The sequence below is a fragment of the Salmo trutta genome, chromosome 19 (genome assembly GCF_901001165.1).
Source record: "Salmo trutta chromosome 19, fSalTru1.1, whole genome shotgun sequence".
In the NCBI taxonomy this organism is placed as follows: Eukaryota; Metazoa; Chordata; class Actinopteri; order Salmoniformes; family Salmonidae; genus Salmo; species Salmo trutta.
In genome coordinates, this window is record NC_042975.1 from 35868893 (window position 1) to 35892027 (window position 23135).

General features: G+C 42.1%; 1 protein-coding gene across 1 annotated transcript in view; it reads left to right on the plus strand.

Annotated features, from left to right (window-relative positions):
- LOC115154462 (cGMP-dependent 3',5'-cyclic phosphodiesterase-like) overlaps positions 1-23135 on the plus strand; it is a 53848-nt gene that overhangs the window by 21552 nt on the left and 9161 nt on the right. The window contains exons 2-18 of the mRNA XM_029700715.1: positions 14870-14959; positions 16484-16575; positions 18243-18352; positions 18777-18832; positions 18926-18985; positions 19106-19259; positions 20773-20825; positions 20932-21006; positions 21108-21149; positions 21253-21321; positions 21459-21589; positions 21750-21861; positions 22045-22084; positions 22162-22225; positions 22317-22398; positions 22523-22697; positions 22832-22944. Coding sequence (XP_029556575.1) covers positions 14870-14959; positions 16484-16575; positions 18243-18352; positions 18777-18832; positions 18926-18985; positions 19106-19259; positions 20773-20825; positions 20932-21006; positions 21108-21149; positions 21253-21321; positions 21459-21589; positions 21750-21861; positions 22045-22084; positions 22162-22225; positions 22317-22398; positions 22523-22697; positions 22832-22944 — 1518 coding nt within the window. The remainder of the gene's footprint in view (positions 1-14869; positions 14960-16483; positions 16576-18242; positions 18353-18776; positions 18833-18925; positions 18986-19105; positions 19260-20772; positions 20826-20931; positions 21007-21107; positions 21150-21252; positions 21322-21458; positions 21590-21749; positions 21862-22044; positions 22085-22161; positions 22226-22316; positions 22399-22522; positions 22698-22831; positions 22945-23135) is intronic.

Below are 23135 nucleotides of genomic sequence, written 5' to 3' on the forward strand. Positions count from 1 at the left end.
TGTGTCCATAACGCTACTGAATTGACCATATGGTTCAAGAGAAAATAACCTAATTAATGAAAATAGCAGTTCCCACATATGCTGAGCACTTGTTGGCTGCTTTTCCTTCACTCTGCAGACCAACTCATCCCAAACCATCACAATTGGGTTGAGGTCGGGTGATTGTGGAGGCCAGGTCATTTGATGCAACACTCCATCACTCTCCTTCTTGGTCAAATAGCCCTTACACAGCCTGGAGGTGTGTTGGGTTATTGTCCTGTTGAAAAACAAATGATAGTCCCACTAAGCGCAAAACAGATGGGATGACGTATATCTGCAGAATGATGTGGTAGCCATGCTGGTTAAGTGTGCCTTGAATTCTAAATAAATCACTGACAGTGTCACCAGCAAAGCACCCTCACACCATCACACCTCCTCCATGCTTCACGGTGGGAACCACTCTGCGTCTCACAAAGACACGGCGGTTGGAAACAAACCTCACATTTGGACTCATCAGACCAAAGGACAGATTTCCACCAGTCTAATGTCCATTGCTCGTGTTTCTTGGCCCAAGCAAGTCTCTTATTATTATTCATGGTCGAATTTGCAGCAATTCGACCATGAAAGCCTGATTCACTCAGTCTCCTCCGAACAGTTGATGTTGAGATGTGTGTTACTTGAACTCTGCGAAGCATTTATTTGGGCTGCAATTTCTGAGGCTGGTAACTCTAATGAACATATCCTCTGCAGCAGAGGTAACTCTGGGTCTTCCTTTCCTGTGGCGGTCCCCATGAGAGCCAGTTTAATCAAAGTGCTTGATGGTTTTTGTGAATGCACTTGAAGAAACGTTCAAAGTTTTTGAAATTTTCCAGATTGACTGACCATGTTTTAAAGTAATGATGGACTGTCATTTCTCTTTGCTTATTTGAGCTGTTCTTGCCATAATATGGACTTGGTCTTTTACCAAATAGGGCTATCTTCTGTATACCACCCCTACCTTGTCACTACACAACTGATTGGTTCAAACGCATTAAGATGTAAAGAAATTCCACAAATTGCCTTTTAACGTCGCACAGCTGTTAATTGAAATGCATTCCAGATGACTACCTCATGAATCTGGTTGAGAAAATCTGGCCAAGTGAATCTGGCCAAGTGTGTGCAAAGCTAGCTAGTTTGAGGAATCTGAAATATAAAATAAATTTGGATTTGTTTAACACTTTTTTGGTTACTATATGATTCCATATGTGTTATTTCATAGTGTTAATGTCTTCACTATTATTCTACAATGTAGAAAATAGCAACAACAAAAAAAATCAAGAAAAACCCTTGAATGAATAGGTGTGTCCAAACTTTTGACTGGTACTGTATGTATGTATACAGTATATCACAAAAGTGAGTACACCCCTCACATTTTTGTAAATATTTGAGTATATCTTTTCATGTGACAACACTGAAGAAATGACACTTTGCTACAATGTAAAGCAGTGAGTGTACAGCTTGTATAACAGTGTAAATTTGTCACAGTACATGTTGGCATTCATGGTTCCCTCAATGAACTGTAGCTCCCCAGTGCCGGCAGCACTCATGCAGCCCCAGACCATGACACTCCCACCACCATGCTTGACTGTAGGCAAGACACACTTGTCTTTGTACTCCTCACCTAGTTGCCGCCACACACGCTTGACACCATCTGAACCAAATAAGTTTCTTGGTCTCATCAGACCACAGGACATGGTTCCAGTAATCCATGTCCTTAGTCTGCTTGTCTTCAGCAAACTGTTTGCGGGCTTTCTTGTGCATCATCTTTAGAAGAGGCTTCCTTCTGGGACGACAGCCATGCAGACCAATTTGATGCAGTGTGCGGCGTATAGTTTGAGCACTGACAGGCTGACCCCCCACCCCTTCAACCTCTGCAGCAATGCTGGCAGCACTCATACGTCTATTTCCCAAAGACAACCTCTGGATATGACGCTGAGCACGTCCACTCAACTTCTTTGGTCGACCATGGCGAGGCCTGTTCTGAGTGGAACCTGTCCTGTTAAACTGCTGTATGGTCTTGGCCACCGTGCTGCAGCTCAGTTTCAGGGTCTTGGCAATCTTCTTATAGCCCAGGCCATCTTTATGTAGAGCAACAATTCTTTTTTTTCAGATCCTCAGAGAGTTCTTTGCCATGAGGTGTCATGTTGAACTTCCAGTGACCAGTCAGTATGAGGGAGTGTGAGAGCGATGATACTAAATTTAACACACCTGCTCCCCATTCACACCTGAGACCTTGTAACACTAACGAATCGCATGACTAATTGGGCCCAATTTGGACATTTTCACTTAGGGGTGTACTCACTTTTGTTGCCAGCGGTTTAGACATTAATGGCTGTGTGTTGAGTTATTTTGAGGGGACAGCAAATTTACACTGTTATACAAGCTGTACACTCACTACTTTACATTGTAGCAAAGTGTCATTTCTTCAGTGTTGTCACATGAAAAGATATACTCAAATATTTACAAAAATGTGAGGGGTGTACTCACTTTTGTGATATATATATATATATGATCACACTGGTAGATAATTTGTTGCATTACTTGCTTAATCAAGTGTACCTCCAACCGTGTGAAACTAATGAAACAAAATAGGAACGCAAGGCTTTATCGCAGTTTTTTTTTTTTACAGAAATGTTAGGTGATAGACTAGAAATGTCTTGGAGATCCCAATTGACCGGTTGGTGACCACTGTTTAACATCTTTCTCCTTCTATTATTTTAAAATAATCTTTGTCATGGTGGAACAGCAGTTCAAGACAAGTTGAAATCTAGTGGAAGATTTAATCACATACGGGTTAGTTATATATATATATACACACACACACACACACATATATTAATGTGCTTATTTTCACATTGTATTGTTGAGTTCATTTTCTATTGGTAAAAAAAAAATGAAGTGATATTTTCATTTAGATTATCTTTCCCATCTGCTCCTGTTTTGGCCTTGGAAAGATATTTATGTAAGTTGGTACATGTTGTTTACAAGTGTTTAGCACATGCTTTAATTAATACAAACTGTGATTTCTGTCAGCTTCATGTTTTCACATCTTTGTTAAAGCTTTTAAGTTCGCAAATGTGCTAAGCGAATTGAGCTAGCAAATCGCCATACACTTAAAACATTTCTAAAATTTTAGTGGTCACATACACATGGTTAGTAGGCGTTATTGCGAGTGGGGCGAAATGCTTATGCTTCTAGATCCAACAGTGCAGCAGTATCTAACAGGTAATATCTAACAATTCCACAACAAAACCTAACATCTAACAAATTCCACAACAAAACCTAATACACAGAAACTAGTAAAGGAATGGGATGAGAATATTACAATGTAAGTATTACATATATGGATGAGCAGTGACAGAGCGGCTAAGATGCAATAGATAGTAAATGATACAGTATATACATATGAGATGAGTAATGCAAGATATGTAAACATTCTTAAAGTGGCATTATTAAAGTGACTAGTGTTCCATTTATTAAAGTGGCCAATGATATCAAGTCTGTAGGTGGACACCCGCTTCTCTGTGCTAGTGGAGGCTGTTTAACAATCTGATCGCCTTGAGATAGAAGCTGTTTTTCAATATCTCAGTCCCAGCGCTGATGCACCTGTACTGACCTCGCCTTCTGGATGATAGCAGGGTGAACAGGCAGTGGCTCGGGTGGTTATTGTCCTTGATGATCTTTTTTGCCTTCCTGTGACATCGGGTGTTGTAGGTGTCCTGGAGGGCAGGACGTTTGCCCCCGCTGATGCGTTGTGCAGACCGCACCACCTTCTGGAGAGCCCTGCGGTTGTGGATGGTGCAGTTGCCGCACCAGGCGGTGATACAGCCTGACAGGATGCTCTCAATTATGCACCTGTAAAAGTTAGTGAGGGCTTTTGGTGACAAGCCACATTTTTTCAGCCTCTTGAGGTTGAAGAGGTGCTGTCTGTGTGGGTGGATCATTGCAGTTTGTCGGTGGAATGTACCAAGGAACTTTCCACCTTCTCCACTGCTGTCTCATCTATGTGGATAGGGGAGTGCTCCCTTTGCTTTTTCCTGAAGTCCACGATCATCTCTTTTGTTTTGCTGACATTGAGTGAGAGGTTGTTTTCCTGACACCACACTCCGAGGGCCCTCACCTCCTCCCTGTAGGCTGTCTCGTCGTTGTTGATAATCAAGCCTACCACTGTTGTGTCGTCTACAAACTTGATGATTTTAGTTGCAGGCGTGCATGGCCACGCAGTTGTGGGTGAAATGGGATTACAGGAGAGGGCTGAGAATGCACCCTAGTGGAGCCCCAGTGTTGAGGATCAGTGGAGATGTTGTTTTCTACCTTCACCACCTGGGGGCAGCCCGTCAGGAAGTCCAGGACCCAGTTGCACAGGGCGGGGTCGAGACCCATGGTCTCAAGCTTAATGATGAGTTTGGAGGGTACTATGGTGTTTAATGCTGAGCTATAGTCAATGATCAGCATTCTTACATAGGTATTCCTCTTGTCCAGATGGGATAGGGAAGTGTGCAGTATGATGGCGATTGCATCATCTGTTGACCTATTGGGGCGGTAAGCAAAGTAGAGTGGGTCTATGGTAACAGGTAGATTGGAGGTGATATGATCCTTGACTAGTCTTTCAAAGCTCTTCATGATGACAGAAGTGAGTGCTATGGGGCGATAGTCATTTAGTTCAGTTACCTTAGCTTTCTTGGGAACAGGAACAAAATGTTGGACATTTTGAAGCATGTAGGGACAGCAGACTGGGATAGGGATTGATTGGATATGTCCGTAAACACACCAGCCAGCTGGTCTGCGCATGCTCTGAGGACGCGGCCAGTGATGCCGTCTGGGCCGGCAACCTTGCGAGGGTTAACACGTTAAAATGTTTTACTCACGTCGGCTACGGAGAAGGAAAGCCCACAGTCTTTGGTAGTGGGCCGTGTTGTTGGCACCGTATTGTCCTCAAAGCGCACAAAGAAGTTGTTTAATTTGTCTGGGAGCAAGACATTGTGGTCTGCGACGGGGCTGGTTTTCCTTTTGTAGTCCGTGATTGACTGTAGACCCTGCCACATACCTCTCGTGTCTGAGCCATTGAATTGCGACTACTTTGTCTCTATACTGACGCTTTGCTTGTTTGATTGCCTTGCGGAGGGAATAGCTACACTGTTTGTATTCGGTCATGTTTCCACCGTCATGCGGTGGTACGTGCTTTCAGTTTTGCGCGAATGCTGCCATCAATCCACGGTTTCTGGTTAGGGAAGGTTTTAATAGCCACAGTGGGTACATCATATCCTATACACTTCCATATAAACTCGCTCACTGAGTCAGCGTATACGTCAATGTTATTGTCTGAGGCTACCCAGAACATATTCCAGTCCACGTGATCGAAGCAGTTGTGAAGCGTGGAATCTGATTGGTCAGACCAGCGTTGGATAGACCTAAGCATGGGTGCTTCCTGTTTAAGTTTCTGGCTATAGGAGGGGAGCAACAAGATGGAGTCATGGTCAGATTTGCCAAAAGGAGGGCAGGGGAGGGCCTTGTATGCATCGCAGAAGTTAGAGTAGCAGTGGTCGAGTGTGTTACTCGCTCGTGTACTGCAATCGATATGCTGATAGAATTTAGGTAGCCTTGTTCTCAGATTAGCTTTGTTAAAATCCCCAGCTACAATAAATGCAGCCTCAGGATAGATGGTTTACAGTTTGCATAAAGTCCAGTGAAGTTCCTTGATGGCCGTCTTGGTATCCGCTTGCTGGGGGATATACACGGCTGTGACGATAACCACTTGACATTGTGTGTTAGCATGCTAGCTCCCATTCCGTGATGAAATGTTGCTAGCTTCTTGTCTTTGTATGTATCTGGCTAATTTCAGAGCTTAGTGTGTAATGAGATTGTATTATTTGAATTACATTGTATGTATACATAGTTGTGTGTACTGGGTTTCAGTCATTTTATGGCTATGTTCCTGTCATTAAAATTGTCATACTTTCTACAAGTCATTTTATCCTTGCTAGCTAAGCTAGGCCCTATTCCTTGTTAGCTCGGGATGGTAAATTCACGGATTCATGCTATTCATTGGTGTATTTCTAAATCATTATTTGTATGCCTTTGTGTTTGCTTCATGTGAATGGATGCAGAACATGTTGTGATGCATATTTTCTCTTTTTTGTATTGCCGTTTTACTATCATCCTTACTAAAGAACCCAAATGGTATTCCTGCCTCTTGGATCTTCATTATTAGAGGTGTTAGCTATCTGTCGATTTGTGTAGGAGACACACACATTACTTTCCAGTAATATACCCTCTATTTGCAACCCTAGGATGATCACTGTGTATGATGAAGTTGTTTCTCCAGACCTGTTTGTAACTTAGAGTCTAAGGCAAGTGAAGGTTTCCTATGTGGCAAGTATGTTTGTACCACAGGTGGCCGGTGGCACCTTAATTGGGGAGGACGGGCTCATAGTAAAGAAATTATGAAATGTATGAAATTGTATGAAATGTATGCATTCACTACTGTAAGTCGCTCTGGATAAGAGCGTCGGCTAAATGACTAAAATGTAAAAAAAAATGTAATGGCTCGAATGGAATTAATTGAATGGTATCCAACACATCAAACACAGTTTCCATGTGTTTGCTACCATTCCATTCACTCTATTCCAGCCATTATTATGAGCCTTCCTCCCCTCAGCAGCCTCCTGTGGTGTGTATGTATATGTGGAAGATTTAAACGTATTATCACTTCACTATAAAGGTTAATCATTCTTGGTGTTCCATATTCTTCTGGCCCAGAGAGCTGATATAAGTCCAAGTTTATGAACTTCATCAATAAATGATCATGCATTATAAAACAGGGACCCTCTCCTGGTGGGAGAGCATTCCCTATGCGTGTGAACATTAAAGTGTTGTTAATATTACTGAAAAACACAGCTATAAAACAATATTAAAACCAGCTTCCATTTTAATTGTGCAAAATTATGAAGGCACGGATAAAGCCACATGTTCTTTGGTAATGCAATGAAAGGGAACATACAGCCACAACAGAAATGATTGACATAAAGATAGCAAAAAAGACAAATACTGAGCTATATGGTATGCTCAAACAAAATAATGTTATATTATTGTAATACAAAAGTAATAAAATAAAATCTAAAAAGATATGTCAAAATTATTGGCACCCCTGTTTTCAATACTTTGTGCATCCTCCCCTTGGGAGGATAACAGCACTTAGTCTTTTTCTATATTGTTTTATGAGATTGAAGAACACATTGGGAGGGATCTTAGACCAATAGAGTCTTTCCAGATCCTTGATATGCTTCATTCTGCGCTTACAGACTGCCCCCTGCAATTCAAATCACAGGTTTTCAATGGGGTTCAAGTCTGGAGACTGAGATGGCTATTGCATGTTGATTTTGTGGTTTCGTGGTGGATTTTGATGTGTGCTTGGGGTCATTGTCTTGCTAGAAAATACACTTGCAACCAAGTTTCAGCCTCCTGATAGAGGCAACCAGGTTTTTGGCTAAAATGTCCTGGTACTTGGTAGAGTTCATTATGCTGTTAACCTTATCAAGAGAAAAACAGCCTCATAACATCAAAGATCCACCACCATATTGTACAGTAGATATGAGATAATTTTCTGATATGCATCCTTCTTCCAAACCCACCACTGGTGTGCGTGGCCAAAGTGCTTTATTTTTGTCTCATCTGACCATAGCACCCGATTCTAATCCTAGTGCCAGCGCCGTTTAGAAAACTCCAGAGGAGTGTCCTATGAAGCAGGTTTAAGGAATTAGCAAGGTAATTTTGGTCAACTCTGAGTTCAACTCGGAATAACCAGTGTTACGAAAGTGGCTCACCTGAGCCGAGGACCAATGAAATCAGATTCCCTCCCTCTTGCAAAGATTGCATCATCATCCCCATGGGGGCGGCAGGTAGCCTAGTGGTTAGAGCGTTGGGCCAGTAATCAAAAGGTTGGTGGATCGACTCCCCAAGCATACAAGGTAAAAATCTGTTGTTCTGCCACTGAACAAAGCAGTAAACCCACTGTTCCTAGGCCGTCATTGTAAATAAGAATTTGTTCTTAGCTGACTTGCCTAGTTAAATAAAATAAAAAATAATTTGAGGAAGACGACTGATTAAATATTTTATTAACCAAATGTTTGTGTGTAAAAAAATTGTAATGTTATAATATATCACATTACACATTTAGTCATGACAGAATGCATTTTAAACTTCAAATAATGTAACACTTTTGTATGACTTAATAAAGGTAACATAGTGATAGGCCTGGGGAAAAAAGGTGCTTGTGCATTGAGAAGCACACCAAAGAAAACAAAAGACGGCATTAACGATGAGTAATAAAATAAAGACGGCACTTCTAAAAGCCTCTTTCACACCATAGCCTGCTGAATTTGCAAGATAAAATTTGTCTTTGATTTTGAATTCGGCACAAATGTGGCACTGACTCACCCATGAATTAATGCTTCAGCATTGTCTCAATGAAGAGTTTGAGGTTCAACTAGCCATGTGCGACATGCACGCGCAGTTACAAGCCTGCTAGAGTTAGCGGCCAGCGGACTAGCAATATACACTGTCATAGTACGGATAAAGCCTAAGATGGAATGTGAAGCTAACCCTGAGTAGATCTAGCTTGCTTCGTAGGATACCGCTCTGGTGATTGCATTTGTTGGTTGCTCTCAATAAAGTCAATATAAAGGCTCAGGGGCCTATGCTGGGGGTACATTCGCAGAGCAGCTGGCTGGTGTGATTACAAATATATTCTCTCTCCCTATCCCAGTCTGTTGTCCCCATATGCTTCAAGATGGCCACCATTGTCCCTGTACCTAAAAAGCAAAGGTAATTGAACTATCGTCCCGTAGCACTCACTTCTGACATCATGAAGTGCTTTGAGAGACTAATCATGGATCATATCACCTCTATCTTACCTGCCACCCTAGACTCACTTCAATTTGCTTACCGCCCCAATAGATCCACAGACGATGCAATCACCACCACACTGCACATTGCCCTGTCCCATCTGGACAAGAGGCATACCTATGTAAGAGTGCTGTTCATTGACTATAGCTCAGCATTCAACACCATAGTATGCTCCAAGATCATCATCAAGCTCAAGGCCCTGGGTCTGAACCTCGCCCTGTGCAATTGGGTCCTGGACTTCCTGACGGGTCACCCCCAGGTGGTAAAGGTAGGAAACAACGCCTCTTCGCTGATCCTCAACACTGGGGCCCCACAAGGGTACGTGCTCAGCCCCCTCCTGTACTCCCTGTTCACCCACGACTGCGTGGTCAAGCACGCCTCCAACTCAATCATCAAGTTTGCAGACGACATAACAGTAGTAGGCTTGATTACCAACTACGATGAGACAGCCTACAGGAAGGAGGTGAGGGCTCTGGGAGTGTGGTGCCAGGAAAATAACCTCTCACTCAACATCAACAAAACTAAGGAGATGATCATGGACTTCAGGAAACAGCAGAGGGGGCAACCCCCTATCAACATCGATGGGACTGCAGTGGAGAAGGTGGAAATCTTCAAGTTCCTCGGCGTACACATCACCGACAACCTGAAATGGTCCACACACACAGACAGTGTGGTGAAGAAGGGCGCAAAAGGCGCAAAAGCCTCTTCAACCTCAGGAACCTCAGAAATTTGGCTTAGCACCTAAAAAACTTTTACAGAGGCACAATTGAGAGCATCCTGTCGGACTGTATCACCGCCTGGTACAGCAACTGCCCCACCCACAACCGCAAAGCTCTCCAGAAGATAGTGCGGTCTGCACAACGCATCACCAGGGGCAAACTTCCCGCCCTCCTGGACACCTACAGCACCCGATGCCATAGGAAGGCCAAAAATATAATCAAGGACATCAACCACCTGAGCCACTGCCTGTTCACCCCTCTATCATCCAGAAGGCGAGGTCAGTACAGGTGATTCAAAGCTGGGATTGAGAGACTGAAAAACAGCTTCTATCTCAAGGCCGTCAGACTGCTAAACAGCCATCACCAGCACATCAGAGGCGGCTGCCTATAGACATAGATTAGGAATCACTGGCCACTTTTAGAAATGGATCACTAGCCACTTTAATAATGTTCCGTATCTAGCATTACTCATCTCATATGTATAAACTGCACTCCACACTATTCTATGGTATCTTAGTCACTTTTAAATTGTGTTTACATATTGCATCAACCATTTCATATGTACAGTGGGGAGAACAAGTATTTGATACACTGCCGATTTTGCAGGTTTTACTTCTTACAAAGCATGTAGAGGTCTGTAATTTTTTATCATAGGTACACTTCAACTGTGAGACGGAATCTAAAACAAAAATCCAGAAAATCACATTGTATGATTTTTAAGTAATTAATTTGCATTTTATTGCATGACATAAGTATTTGATCACCTACCAACCAGTAAGAATTCCGGTTCTCACAGACCTGTTAGTTTTTCTTTAAGAAGCCCTCCTGTTCTCCACTCATTACCTGTATTAACTGCACCTGTTTGAACTCGTTACCTGTATAAAAGACATCTGTCCACACACTCAATCAAACAGACTCCAACCTCTCCACAATGGCCAAGACTAGAGAGCTGTGTAAGGACATCAGGGATAGAATTGTAGACCTGCACAAGGCTGGGATGGGCTACAGGACAATAGGCAAGCAGCTTGGTGAGAAGGCAACAACTGTTGGTGCAATTATTAGAAAATGGAAGAAGTTCAAGATGATGGTCAATCACCCTCGGTCTGGGGCTCCATGCAAGATCTCACCTCGTGGGGCATCAATGATCATGAGGAAGGTGAGGGATCAGCCCAGAACTACACGGCAGGACCTGGTCAATGACCTGAAGAGAGCTGGGACCACAGTCTCAAAGAAAACCATTAGTAACACACTACGCCGTCATGGATTAAAATCCTGCAAGGTCCTCCTGCTCAAGCCAGCGCATGTCCAGGCCCGTCTGAAGTTTGCCAATGACCATCTGGATGATCCAGAGGAGGAATGGGAGAAGGTCATGTGGTCTGATGAGACAAAAATAGAGCTTTTTGGTCTAAACTCCACTCGCCGTGTTTGGAGGAAGAAGAGGGATGAGTACAACCAAGAACACCATCCCAACCGTGAAGCATGGAGGTGGAAACATCATTCTTTGGGGATGCTTTTCTGCAAAGGGGACAGGACGACTGCACCGTATTGAGGGGAGGATGGATGGGGCCATGTATCGCTGGATCTTGGCCAACAACCTCCTTCACTCAGTAAGAGCATTGAAGATGGGTCGTGGCTGGGTCTTCCAGCATGACAACGACCCGAAACACACAGCCAGGGAAACTAAGGAGTGGCTCCGTAAGAAGCATCTCAAGGTCCTGGAGTGGCCTAGCCAGTCTCCAGACCTGAACCCAATAGAAAATCTTTGGAGGGAGCTGAAAGTCCGTATTGCCCAGCGACAGCCCCGAAACCTGAAGGATCTGGAGAAGGTCTGTATGGAGGAGTGGGCCAAAATCCCTGCTGCAGTGTGTGCAAACCTGGTCAAGAACGGCAGGAAACGTATGATCTCTGTAATTGCAAACAAAGGTTTCTGTACCAAATATTAAGTTCTGCTTTTCTGATGTATCAAATACTTATGTCATGCAATAAAATGCAAATTAATTACTTAAAAATCATACAATGTGATTTTCTGGATTTTTGTTTTAGATTCCGTCTCTCACAGTTGAAGTGTACCTATGATAAAAATTACAGACCTCTACATGCTTTGTAAGTAGGAAAACCTGCAAAATCGGCAGTGTATCAAATACTTGTTCTCCCCACTGTATTGTATTCTATACTAGAGGTCGGCCGATTATGATTTTTCAACGCCGATACCGATTATTGGAGGACCCCAAAAAAAAAGCTGATACCGATTACTCGGCCACATTTTTTATTATTTTTTTTTCTTTTATTTGTAATAATGACAATTGCAACAATACTGAATGAACACTTAACTTAATACATCAATCAAATCAATTTAGCCTCAAATAATGAAACATGTTCAACTTTGTTTAAATAATGCAAAAACAAAGTGTTGGAGAAGAAAGTAAAAGTGCAATATGTGCCATGTAAGAAAAAAAGTAACGTTGAAGTTCCTTGCGCAGAATATGAGAACATATGAAAGCTGGTGGTTCCTTTTAACATGAGTCTTCAATATTCCCAGGTAAAAAGTTTTACGTTATTATAGGACTATTTCTCTCTATACCATTTGTATTTCATATACCTTTGACTATTGGATGTTCTTATAGGCATTTTAGTATTGCCAGTGTAACAGTATAGCTTCCGTCCCTCTCCTCGCCCCTACCTGGGCTCAAACCAGGAACACATCGACAACAGCCACCCTCGAAGCATCGTTACCCATCGCTCCACAAAAGCCATGGCCCTTGCAGAGCAAGGGGAACAATTACTCCAAGTCTCAGAGCGAGTGACGTTTGAAACGCTATTAGAGCGCACCCCGCTAACTAGCTAGCCATTTTACATCGGTTACACCAGCCTAATCTCAGGAGTTGATAGGCTTGAAGTCATAAACAGCGCAATGCTTGAAGCATTGCGAAGAGCTGCTGGCAAACGCACGAAAGTGCTGTTTGAATGAATGCTTACGAGCCTGCTGCTGCCTACCGTCGATCAGTCAGACTGCTCTATCAAATATCAAATCATAGACTTAATTATAACATAATAACACACAGAAATACGAGCCTTTGGTCATTAATATGGTCGAATCCGGAAACTATCATTTCAAAAACAAAACGTTTATTCTTTCAGTGAAATACGGAACCGTTCCGTATTTTATCTAACGGGTGGCATCCCTAAGTCTAAATATTGCTGTTACATTGTACAACCTTCAATGTTATGTCATAATTATGTACAATTCTGGCAAATTAATTACGGTCTTTGTTAGGAATAAATGGACTTCACACAGTTCGCAACGAGCCAGGCGGCCCAAACTGCTGCATATACCCTGACTGCTTGCACGGAACGCAAGAGAAGTGACACAATTTCCCTAATTATAAGAAATTCATGTTAGCAAGCAATATTAACTAAATATGCAGGTTTCAAATATATATACTTGTGTATTGATTTTAAAGAAACGCATTGATGTTTATGGTTAGGTGCAACGGCAGTGCGAAATTATCACCCGTTTGTCGAAGTAGGCTGTGATTTCGATGAGAAATTAACAGGCACTGCATCGATTATATGCAACGCAGGACACGCTAGATAAACTAGTAATATCATCAACCATGTGTAGTTAACTAGTGATTATGTGAAGCTTGATTGATTTTTATAAGTTTAATGCTAGCTAGCAACTTACCTTGGCTTCTTGCTGCCCTCGCGTAACAGGTAGTCAACTTGCCATGCAGGCTCCTCGTGGAGTGCAAAGTAAGGCAGGTGGTTAGAGCGTTGGACTAGTAACCGGAAGGTTGCAAAAACGAATCCCCGAACTGACAAAGTAAAAATCTGTCGTTCTGCCCCTGAACAAGGCAGTTAACCCACCGTTCCTAGGCCGTCATTGAAAATAAGAATGTGTTCTTAACTGACTTGCCTAGTTAAATAAAGGTGTTAAAAAAGTAAAAAAAAAAAATAAACATTTAAATTAAAATCGGCCAAAATCGGTGTCTAAAAATACCGATTTCCGATTGTTATGAAAACTTGAAATCGGCCCTAATTAAATCGGCCATTCCGATTAATCGGTCGACCTCTATTCTATACTACACCACTGACTGTTAAACAGACATCTCCAGCACATCAGAGGCTGCTGCCTATAGACATAGATTAGGATTCACTGACCACTTTAAGGAAATGAAACACTTGCCACTTTAATAATGTCTCCGTAACTTGCATGACTCATCTCATACGTATATACTACTAATATGTATTCTATACTATGCCACTGTATCTTGGTCCAATGCCGCTCTGACATATATGTATATGTATTCTTAATCCATTCCTTACTTAGATTTACGTGTATTTTGGGTATATGTTATGAAACTGTTAGATATTAGTTGTTAGACATTACTGCACTGTCGGAGCTAGAAGCACAAGCATTTCGCTACACCCGCAATAACATCTGCTAAACACGTGTATGTGACCAATAAATTAGATTTGGACACGATTTCTTGCACGGCCTCGGGTGTGAAAGCTGTCTCCTCCCCTTCATCTACACTAAATGACATCGATAAGGGATCATAACTTTCACCTCTGGATTCACCTGGTCAGTCTATGTCATGGAAAGAGCATGTGTTCTTAATGTTTTGTACACTCAGTGTAGCTCAGTATTTGTACTATTTATTTTATAGTATTTTTTGCTAATCTTTATCAAGCGATCCAATAATTTTGGTTATGACTAACTTACTGTCATTTGGGGGGCAGGCAGCCTATCAGTTAAGAGTGTTGGGTCAGTAACTGAAAGGTCACTGGTTAAAATCCCCTAGCTGACTAGGTGAAAAACCTGTCGATGTGCCCTTGAGCAAGGCACTTAACCCTAATTGCTCCTGTAAGTCGCTTTGGATAAGAGTTTCTGCTAAAAGACAAAAATGTCTATTCTGACTTACAGTTTTTGGAGGCTGAGTGTTTGGTTGCCAGTCACAGTTTGACAGTTAGAGAATTGACCCGGCTACATCCTTTGAGATATATCCTAATATTTAGCATTGATTGCTGTAATAGTGAGTGCGTTGTATTTGTCACTGGTCGGTCTGGCTGTATTCTACAGTACATGTGTCTCCAGTGAATATGAGCTACTGGAGAGGCAGTTCTGTGTGAGTAACATCCAGAGCCTATTCCTGCTCCTTCTCCTCTGTATATCTTTGCATCAAAGTCACCATGATATGATTATTTCCCTTTACTTTATTTCCCAGGATGCATTGCTCCGACTGGCCTCAGTCACAGATTCCTCTTCCCTGCGGGACGCCATCAGAAAAGCTCTCCAGGCTGTCCTCTCTGAAGTGGTGTGTTTCTACTGTCTCCGTCATGATTTATATCTAAAGTCTGTCTCCATCCTACTCACCAACATACTGTATTCTCCCTGGGGTAGGGCTTACAGAGAAACAGGAAACCAAGTGAATGACACAAAACAGGCCAAATACCATCCACTTGTACATGTTTGACCAAGTAATGAAGAAAATGTCAAATATTCTCCTGCTTGGTCTTGAAGCATACATACACTCCCCTCCATATGTATTTGGACAGTGAAGCTATTTTTATTTTGGCTCAATATACCAACATTTTGAAATGTAGATAAAATGTTTAATATCAGACAACAGTACAGAATGTCACCTTTATTTCAGGGTATGTTCATATATCTGTTTTACTGTTTAGAAAGGAAAGCACTTTATGTACAGTATCTACCCCATGTCATAAGTATTTGGGAAAATGTGCTTATAGGGTATTAAAGTATTCAAAACCTTAGTATTTCGTCCCATATTCCTTGCACACAATGACTACATCAAGCTTGTGACTCTACAAACTTGTTGGATACATTTGCAGGTTTGTTTTGGATTATGTTTTGCCCAATAGGAACTGAATGGTGAATGATGACTGGAGTAATTTTCTTTCTAAGTGAGTAGATAAGATGTTTCTGAATAATGATGAGAGAGAATGTTACATGCTAACCTCTCACCATTACCACTAACAGGGTAGGTTAGCATTTTATATCATACCCCCAAGATATGCTAACCTCTCACCATTACCACTAACAGGGTAGGTTAGCATTTTATATCATATCCCCAAGATATGCTAACCTCTCACCATTACCACTAACAGGGTAGGTTAGCATTTTATATCATACCCCCAAGATATGCTAACCTCTCACCATTACCACTAACAGGGTAGGTTAGCATTTTATATCATACCCCCAAGATATGCTAACCTCTCACCATTACCACTAACAGGGTAGGTTAGCATTTTTGGGGGTATAATATTTGTGCCTCTAACATTTTTCTCACTCATCATTATTGATGACCCATTCATGATTATCCATACTCATGGTACCATCCACATGAATGTAGAAGTGTTCATAAACACCTTTGATTCTTACTCACAATAAAAGTGACTACAAAATGGCACAAGACATTATTCACCATTCAGTTCCTATTGGGCAAAACGTTATCCAAAATACAACCAAAACAAACCACAAATGCATCCAACAAGTTTGTAGAGTCACAAGCTTGATGTAGTCATTGCATGCTAGGAATATGGGACTAAATACAAACTTCTGACTAAACGTAATACACTATAAGGGAATTTGTAGACTTCCTGAAACAGGAGGAATAGAAACAGAAAGTGCTTTCAAAAAAGATATGAAAATACCCTCAAACAAAATCTGATATTCTGTACTGTCGTCTAATATGAAACATTATATCTTGAATGAGAATACCGGAGTTTTTAGCTTTACTGTCCAAAAATACATATGGAGGGGCGTGCATGTGGTTTTTAACCCCCTCATTAACAGACTGCCCCCCTCTCTCTTATAGGACAGTGTATACGTCTATCTATTAGATGCAGAGACAGGATGCTTGTGGTGTGAAGAACCACCTCATGAGCTACAGAAGGAGGGGAAACTCAGGTAATAGGCTGATGTGGTACCCAGTTGACCTGTACTTCAGACAGTCATAATTTAGTCTTCATTTTCCCTCAAGTGACATTGTTTGTAATTTAATATATCAGCCAAAGGCATGGTGTTTTTTTAATAAAGACTACCTGTCATTTATGACATACAAGCAATATTCTATAATATAGGAAATATCTCTAATAATATGTTATATTATCTAGATGGCTTTGGTTGTTACCTAACTGGCTAAAAGTGAATTAGCTAGCTTACCAATTGACCTAGCTAGCCAGCCAACTTTTGGTATACTAATTTGGCAGACAATTTTGGTGGACAACTTTTGGTATGCAATGCAATTATATTGACCAAATTTGGTGGACAATTTTTCGCGCTCAACTTTCCGGGGACAATTTTCTGGAATCCAATGCAATGACATTGACATTGACCGACAGGACCATCGTCAAAAATAACTTTAGCTGAAGTTAATTAACTAGGCAAGCTGGCTCCCATGTCTCAGTCCCAGCAATGTGTCAGCATGTTTTTGGAACACAGTTACTCACAATGAACTTACACGGTTTATCTCCATCACTGCTGACACTCGCGATGTACCGGAAGGTCGGTAGGAAACAGGTTGCAGGCTTCACATTCACGCTCGGCGCAGCACCTGGTTTCAGTCGGAGTCTCATTACCGAATCCTGTCTTCCACTGGTTATAGCCATCGGAATCCTCTGGGGTGAAATAAGTACTACATACAGTAGACATGCCCCCGGTTCCCTTACTCCAATACGCTCGCTTCAACCGGACAAACCAGTCCCACTTCAAAGCTAGCTTCTGGTTTTTGGGCCACAAATGAGTCGTAACCTTGTCCTTGTGGGTATTACTGCACCCAGCAACAACACACCTACTTGGCATATTTAGCTTCTAAAAAACCTGTTGGGTTGCACTTTTAAAAAAGCTGTTGGGTCTGAAATGAAAACGAAAATTAGCTACGGACAAAGGAAAAAACTACAACACTTACTAGCTCGCTCAACTACTACTACCAAACGCACAGGAGAAGAGCAGATGCAGTTTTTTGCATTAATGTATATGTTTTCTTCTGCGTGGATGTACATAGTGGCTCACTAGCGCCAACACTTGGTTTAGAATGTAATTACATGCTAGCATGGCTAGTAGCTAACGTTAGCCAGATGGACCTAGCTCGGTAGCACCGGTTTTCCATATGACGTTGAGAAATAGTGCGTTGTGGGTAGTTCTGAACATATCCAGAAATAAGTTAATAAATATGTAAAAACGTTGTTATAGGTAACCAGATCGTGACTACAACTAAGTTACTATGTCTTTGACCACTCTGTGTTGTTACTTTGGTGAGTAAAATCTCATGCTTCCTACCCTTTAAATCAATTGGCAATACTTTATTTGACTATCAATAACATTTCAACAAACTATCTACTCACCCTAACCCTAGCTCTAATCCTAACCTTAACCCTTATCCTAAACCTAAACTTAACCCTAGCCGTAGCCCTTACCCTAACACTTATTCTAAACCTAACCATAACATTATCAAGCAGTTGCTCATCAACAGATAGCTTGCTGATAGTATGACCATCTGTAGGGCATCTATAGATGAAAAATCCGGACTATCCAAATAAAGTGTGACCAATCAATAAAATCTTTGTCTCTCTCAGGGATGTGGTTGTCCAGCAGAGGAGAGTACAATGTGAGGGTCTTCCTTCCTCAGTGCTGCAGGAGCAACAGAGAGAGAGACTAACAGAACCACTGCAGCAGGACAAAAGAGGTGTGTGTTTGTTTTTGTCTATCTGTCATAATAATTTGTTGGGTGCTTATAATTGTCGTATTTCACACGTGTACATTTAAATATGTTTTTTGCATATCCCAAATCTACCTGAGAGACCCTCTGAGAGGGTGACCCTGGAGCAATTAGTGTTAAGTGCCTTGCTAAAGGGCACATCTACAGATTTGTTCACATTGTAGGCTTGGGGATTTGAACTAGCAAGCTTTCTGTTACTGGTCCAATGCTCTAACCTCTAGGCTGCCTGCCTCCAAGTATCAGTATTTGTGTGGGTTGCAGCGTGAACAATAGCAACTATACTCGAAATGATTTGAGAGAGTTCAAAACAGTACACAGTCCTCCTCCAGACTAATACTTCCCTCCTCTCCACCCTCTCATTTTCTCACCATCTTCTCCACCTCCACCCCAGTGTTGATCATTCCAATTCTGGACCGGGACCAAGGTGTAGCTACCGCCCTCCTCTTGGTGAGCATGATCCACTGAACCCTCTCACCTCTCTGCCTTACAGTGTGAATGATAATACTTTCTAAACACTCTGTGTCTTTTCTATTCTAAAAGGTTTGCTGTACACTGCCCACTATAGCTCAGGAACAAAGCCTTGATGTCCTGGAGAAACATGTGAGTCTGAAATGCCTTCTCCAGACCCACCAGTCCTTTCATGGGATCACATTTGGGGACAGCAGGCCTGCTCTGAATGTAGCTGACATTTGCTGGTATAACTCTGATTGTCCCTCACAGGTCACCATAGCCTGTAAGAGAGTCCAGGCTTTGCAGGGCCAAAGGCTCACTCAGGGGTCAGAGGTCAACAGGACACCATGTCTATCCCTGAACAGGAGGACAACACCTGATGTGGACTACAGTGCACTGGATCATCAGATCCTGAGGCTTTGCGGTATGATAGTGGGATGGGAGACATGCACCTGTATTATGTTGTCTATACAGTGGCAAGAAGAAGTATGTGAACCCTTTGGAATTACCTGTATTTCTGCATAAATTGGACATAAAATTTTATCTGATCTTCATCTAAGTCACAAAAATAGACAAACACAGTCTGCTTAAACTGATAACACAAACAATTATACGTTTTCATGTCTTTATTGAACACACCGTGTAAACATTCACAGTGTAGGGTGGACCCTCCTTTGGCAGCAATAAACTCAACCAAACGTTTTCTGTAGTTGCGGATCAGACCTGCACAACGGTCAGGAGTAATTTTGGACCATTCATCTTTACAAAACTGTTTCAGTTCAGCAATATTCTTAGGATGTCTGGTGTGAACCGCTCTCGAGGTCATGCCACAGCATTTTAAATCGTGTTGAGGTCAGGACTCTGACTGGGCCACTCCAGAAGGCGTATTTTCTTCTGTTGAAGCCATTCTGTTGTTGATTTACTTCTGTGTTTTGGGTCGTTGTCCTGTTGCATCACCCAACTTCTGTTGAGCTTCAATTGGCGGACAGAGAGCCTTACATTCTCCTGCAAAATGTCCTGATAATCTTGTGAATTCATTTTTCCGTCGATGATAGCAAGCTGTCCAGGCCCTGAAGCAGCAAAGCAGCCCCAAACCATGATGCTCCCTCCACCATACTTTACAGTTGGGATGAGGCTTTGATGTTGGTGTGCTGTGCCTTTTTTTTTCCACACATAGTGTTGTGTGTTCCTTCCAAACAACTCAACTTTAGTTTCATCTGTCCACAGAATATTTTGCCAGAAGTGCTGTGGAACATCTAGGTGCTCTTTTCCGAACTTCAGACTTGCAGCAATGTTTTTTTTGGACAGCAGTGGCTTCTTCCGTGGTGTCCTCACATGAACACCATTCTTGTTTAGTGTTTTACGTATCGTAGACTCATCAACAGAGATGTTAGCATGTTCCAGAGATTTCTGTAAGTCTATAGCTGACACTCCAGGATTCTTCTTAACCTCATTGAACATTCTGCACTGTGCTCTTGCAGTCATCTTTGCAGGACGGCCACTCCTAGGGAGAGTAGCAACAGTGCTGAACTTTCTCCATTTATAGACAATTTGTCTTACCGTGGACTGATGAACATCAAGGCTTTTAGAGATACTTTTGCAACCCTTTCCAGCTTTATTCAAGTCAGCAATTCTTAATCTTAGGTCTTCTGAGATCTCTTTTGTTCGAGGCATGAATCAAATCGTGCAATGCTTCTTGTGAATAGCAAACTCAAATTTTGTGAGTGTTTTTTATATGGCAGGGCAGCTCTAACTAACATCTCCAATCTCGTTTCATTGATTATGCAGAAATCCAAGTAATTCCAAAGGGTTCACATACTTTTTCTTGCCAATGTAGATACATCCATGCTGAGCATCGAATATTGGTAGATAAGAATATATGATTAAATAATATAAAGTAATGACTTCATGTTGATTATTTCACCTTCTTACTATAGGAGAGTTGTATGACCTGGACGCTGCCTCTCTCCAACTAAAAGTAATTCGTTATGTGAGTCTAGACCCAAAAATAAACTGTGAATTATCAGAGCTGGTTGATTGTTTGATTGATACACAGTGACTATTTGACTGAATGGTTTGTATTGTTGTTTTCACAGCTGGAGGAGCAGACTCAATCATTGTGCTGCTGTTTACTTCTGGTATCAGAGGATAACCAGCAGCTGTTCTGTCAGGTACACATACACACACAATATTCAATATTCTAAAATGAAGCAAAAGTTGCAAAAATAAACAAACAAAAACAAGTTTGTTAGATGTCTTTGTTATTCCTCAGGTAGTTGGAGACAAGGTTCTGAAGGCAGAGATCAGTTTCCCAGTAAGTTACACAACACAGCCCTTCTTTCCCTCTGACATTACCACCTGTGCCCCTGCTGCTGCCCCTTACTCAGCCTGACCCTGTCTATCTGTCTGGGGTCCAGCTGACGTTTGGCCACCTTGGTCAGGCTGTGGAGAAGAGGAAGAGCACCTCCCTGCAAGACGTCACTCCAGTAAGAACACTGAAATGTTCCTGATCAGTATTGTGGTGTTTTGTAGTCTTACAGTAGGTAGTAGGTTTGGATGTGTTTGATGCTCGTGTTCTCTACATCTCTGCCCCTTTCCCTTCTTCTCTGGGCTGATACTGTAGGAGGAACACCAGCAGCTGAACAGCACTCTGGGATTTGAAGTTCTCTCTATGCTGTGTGTTCCTGTTGAGTGTCGGGCCACCACCAAGGTTGTGGCCCTCGCCTGTGCCTTCAACAAAAAAGGAGCAGATAGGTATATATCTATGTGTGTTAGCGTAAGCATGCATACGGCTGCCTGTGAGTGTATACCTGTGTGCATGGATAGCTGCATCTGTGTGTGTCTTCCTGTAAAATATTGTGTGTGTGTGTGTGTGTGTGTGTGTGTGTTTGTTTGTTTGTTTGTCATCCTTCAGACACACAGAGGTGGATGAACACATAGTGCAGCACTGTTTCCGCTACACATCCTCAGTACTGACCAGCACACTGGCCTTCCAGAAGGAACAGAGACTGAAGTATGAATGTCAGGTAAGGAGACGCTACCTGACTGCATTCATTGACCACTGAGCCAATACTGTACTGTGCTAGCCTTGCTCTGCTCGACTGACCTTTGTCCATAACAATCCCTAACTTGGTGAGAATCTTTAGCTAACCCACAAATACACTTCTGGTCTTCTCAACTGTTACCTGTGTCTGTTTGGGTTCATATAGGCACTGCTTCAGGTCGCCAAAAACCTCTTCACACATTTGGGTGAGTATCATACTTAACATATTTTTAGTGGCACAATGTCAGTTGTTATAACAACAGTTATTTATTTCTGCCTCCAGATGATGTATCAGTCCTGCTGAAAGAGATTATTGCAGAAGCCAGGAGTCTCACCAGTGCAGAAATGTAAGTACTGTATTACCATAAGGCTATCACAAGGATGGTAACAAAAGCGTTAGTAACATTGATTAATATAACCCTTCTATCTCTCCTCCAGTTGTTCTGTGTTCCTGTTGGACAGTGTCAGTCATGAACTGGTTGCCAAGGTGTTTAATGGAGGAGTGGTTATCGATGAGGAGGTGGGTCATCATCCTAAACTCAGTCTCACCAAATCTCTAATCCACAGACTTTTATCTTAGACAAAATGGTATTGTATATGACTGTTATTTCCATAGTGTAATGGCCTCTTTCTTGTCATCTCAGACAGAGCTGCGTATCCCTGCTGACCAGGGCATAGCAGGCCATGTGGCCACCACAGGGAAGATCCTCAACATCACAGATGCTTACTCCCACCCTCTCTTCTACCGCGCCGTGGACGACAGCACAGGCTTCAAAACACGCAACATCCTCTGCTTCCCCATAAAGGACGAACATGGAGGTCTGTCTCTCCGTCTCTCTTTTTTTCTGCCCGTTTTTATTTCTTTCTCTCTCCATTTCCCCGTCTCCCTATTTCTGATCCTTCTACTGATAATTGTATATCCCTCATTTATCTCTTTCTCTCTCTCTGTTCAGAAGTGATTGGCGTGGCTGAGCTGGTCAACAAGACTAATGGACCATGGTTCACCCGCCTGGATGAGGACTTGGCCACAGCTTTCTCCATATACTGTGGCATCAGCATCGCTCATGTGAGTGCACAGGCATCCCATTTTCTTATCCTATATGACCTTATAACTGATTATTACCTGACATCATGTGTTTTTGTATAAAGTAAAGGGCCATCCACACCAAGGACAATAACTATAAAGATAACTATAATAATAAATTATACATAACTATATTTTGAGCATCCACACCAGCGGACCGTTAATCATTCTGC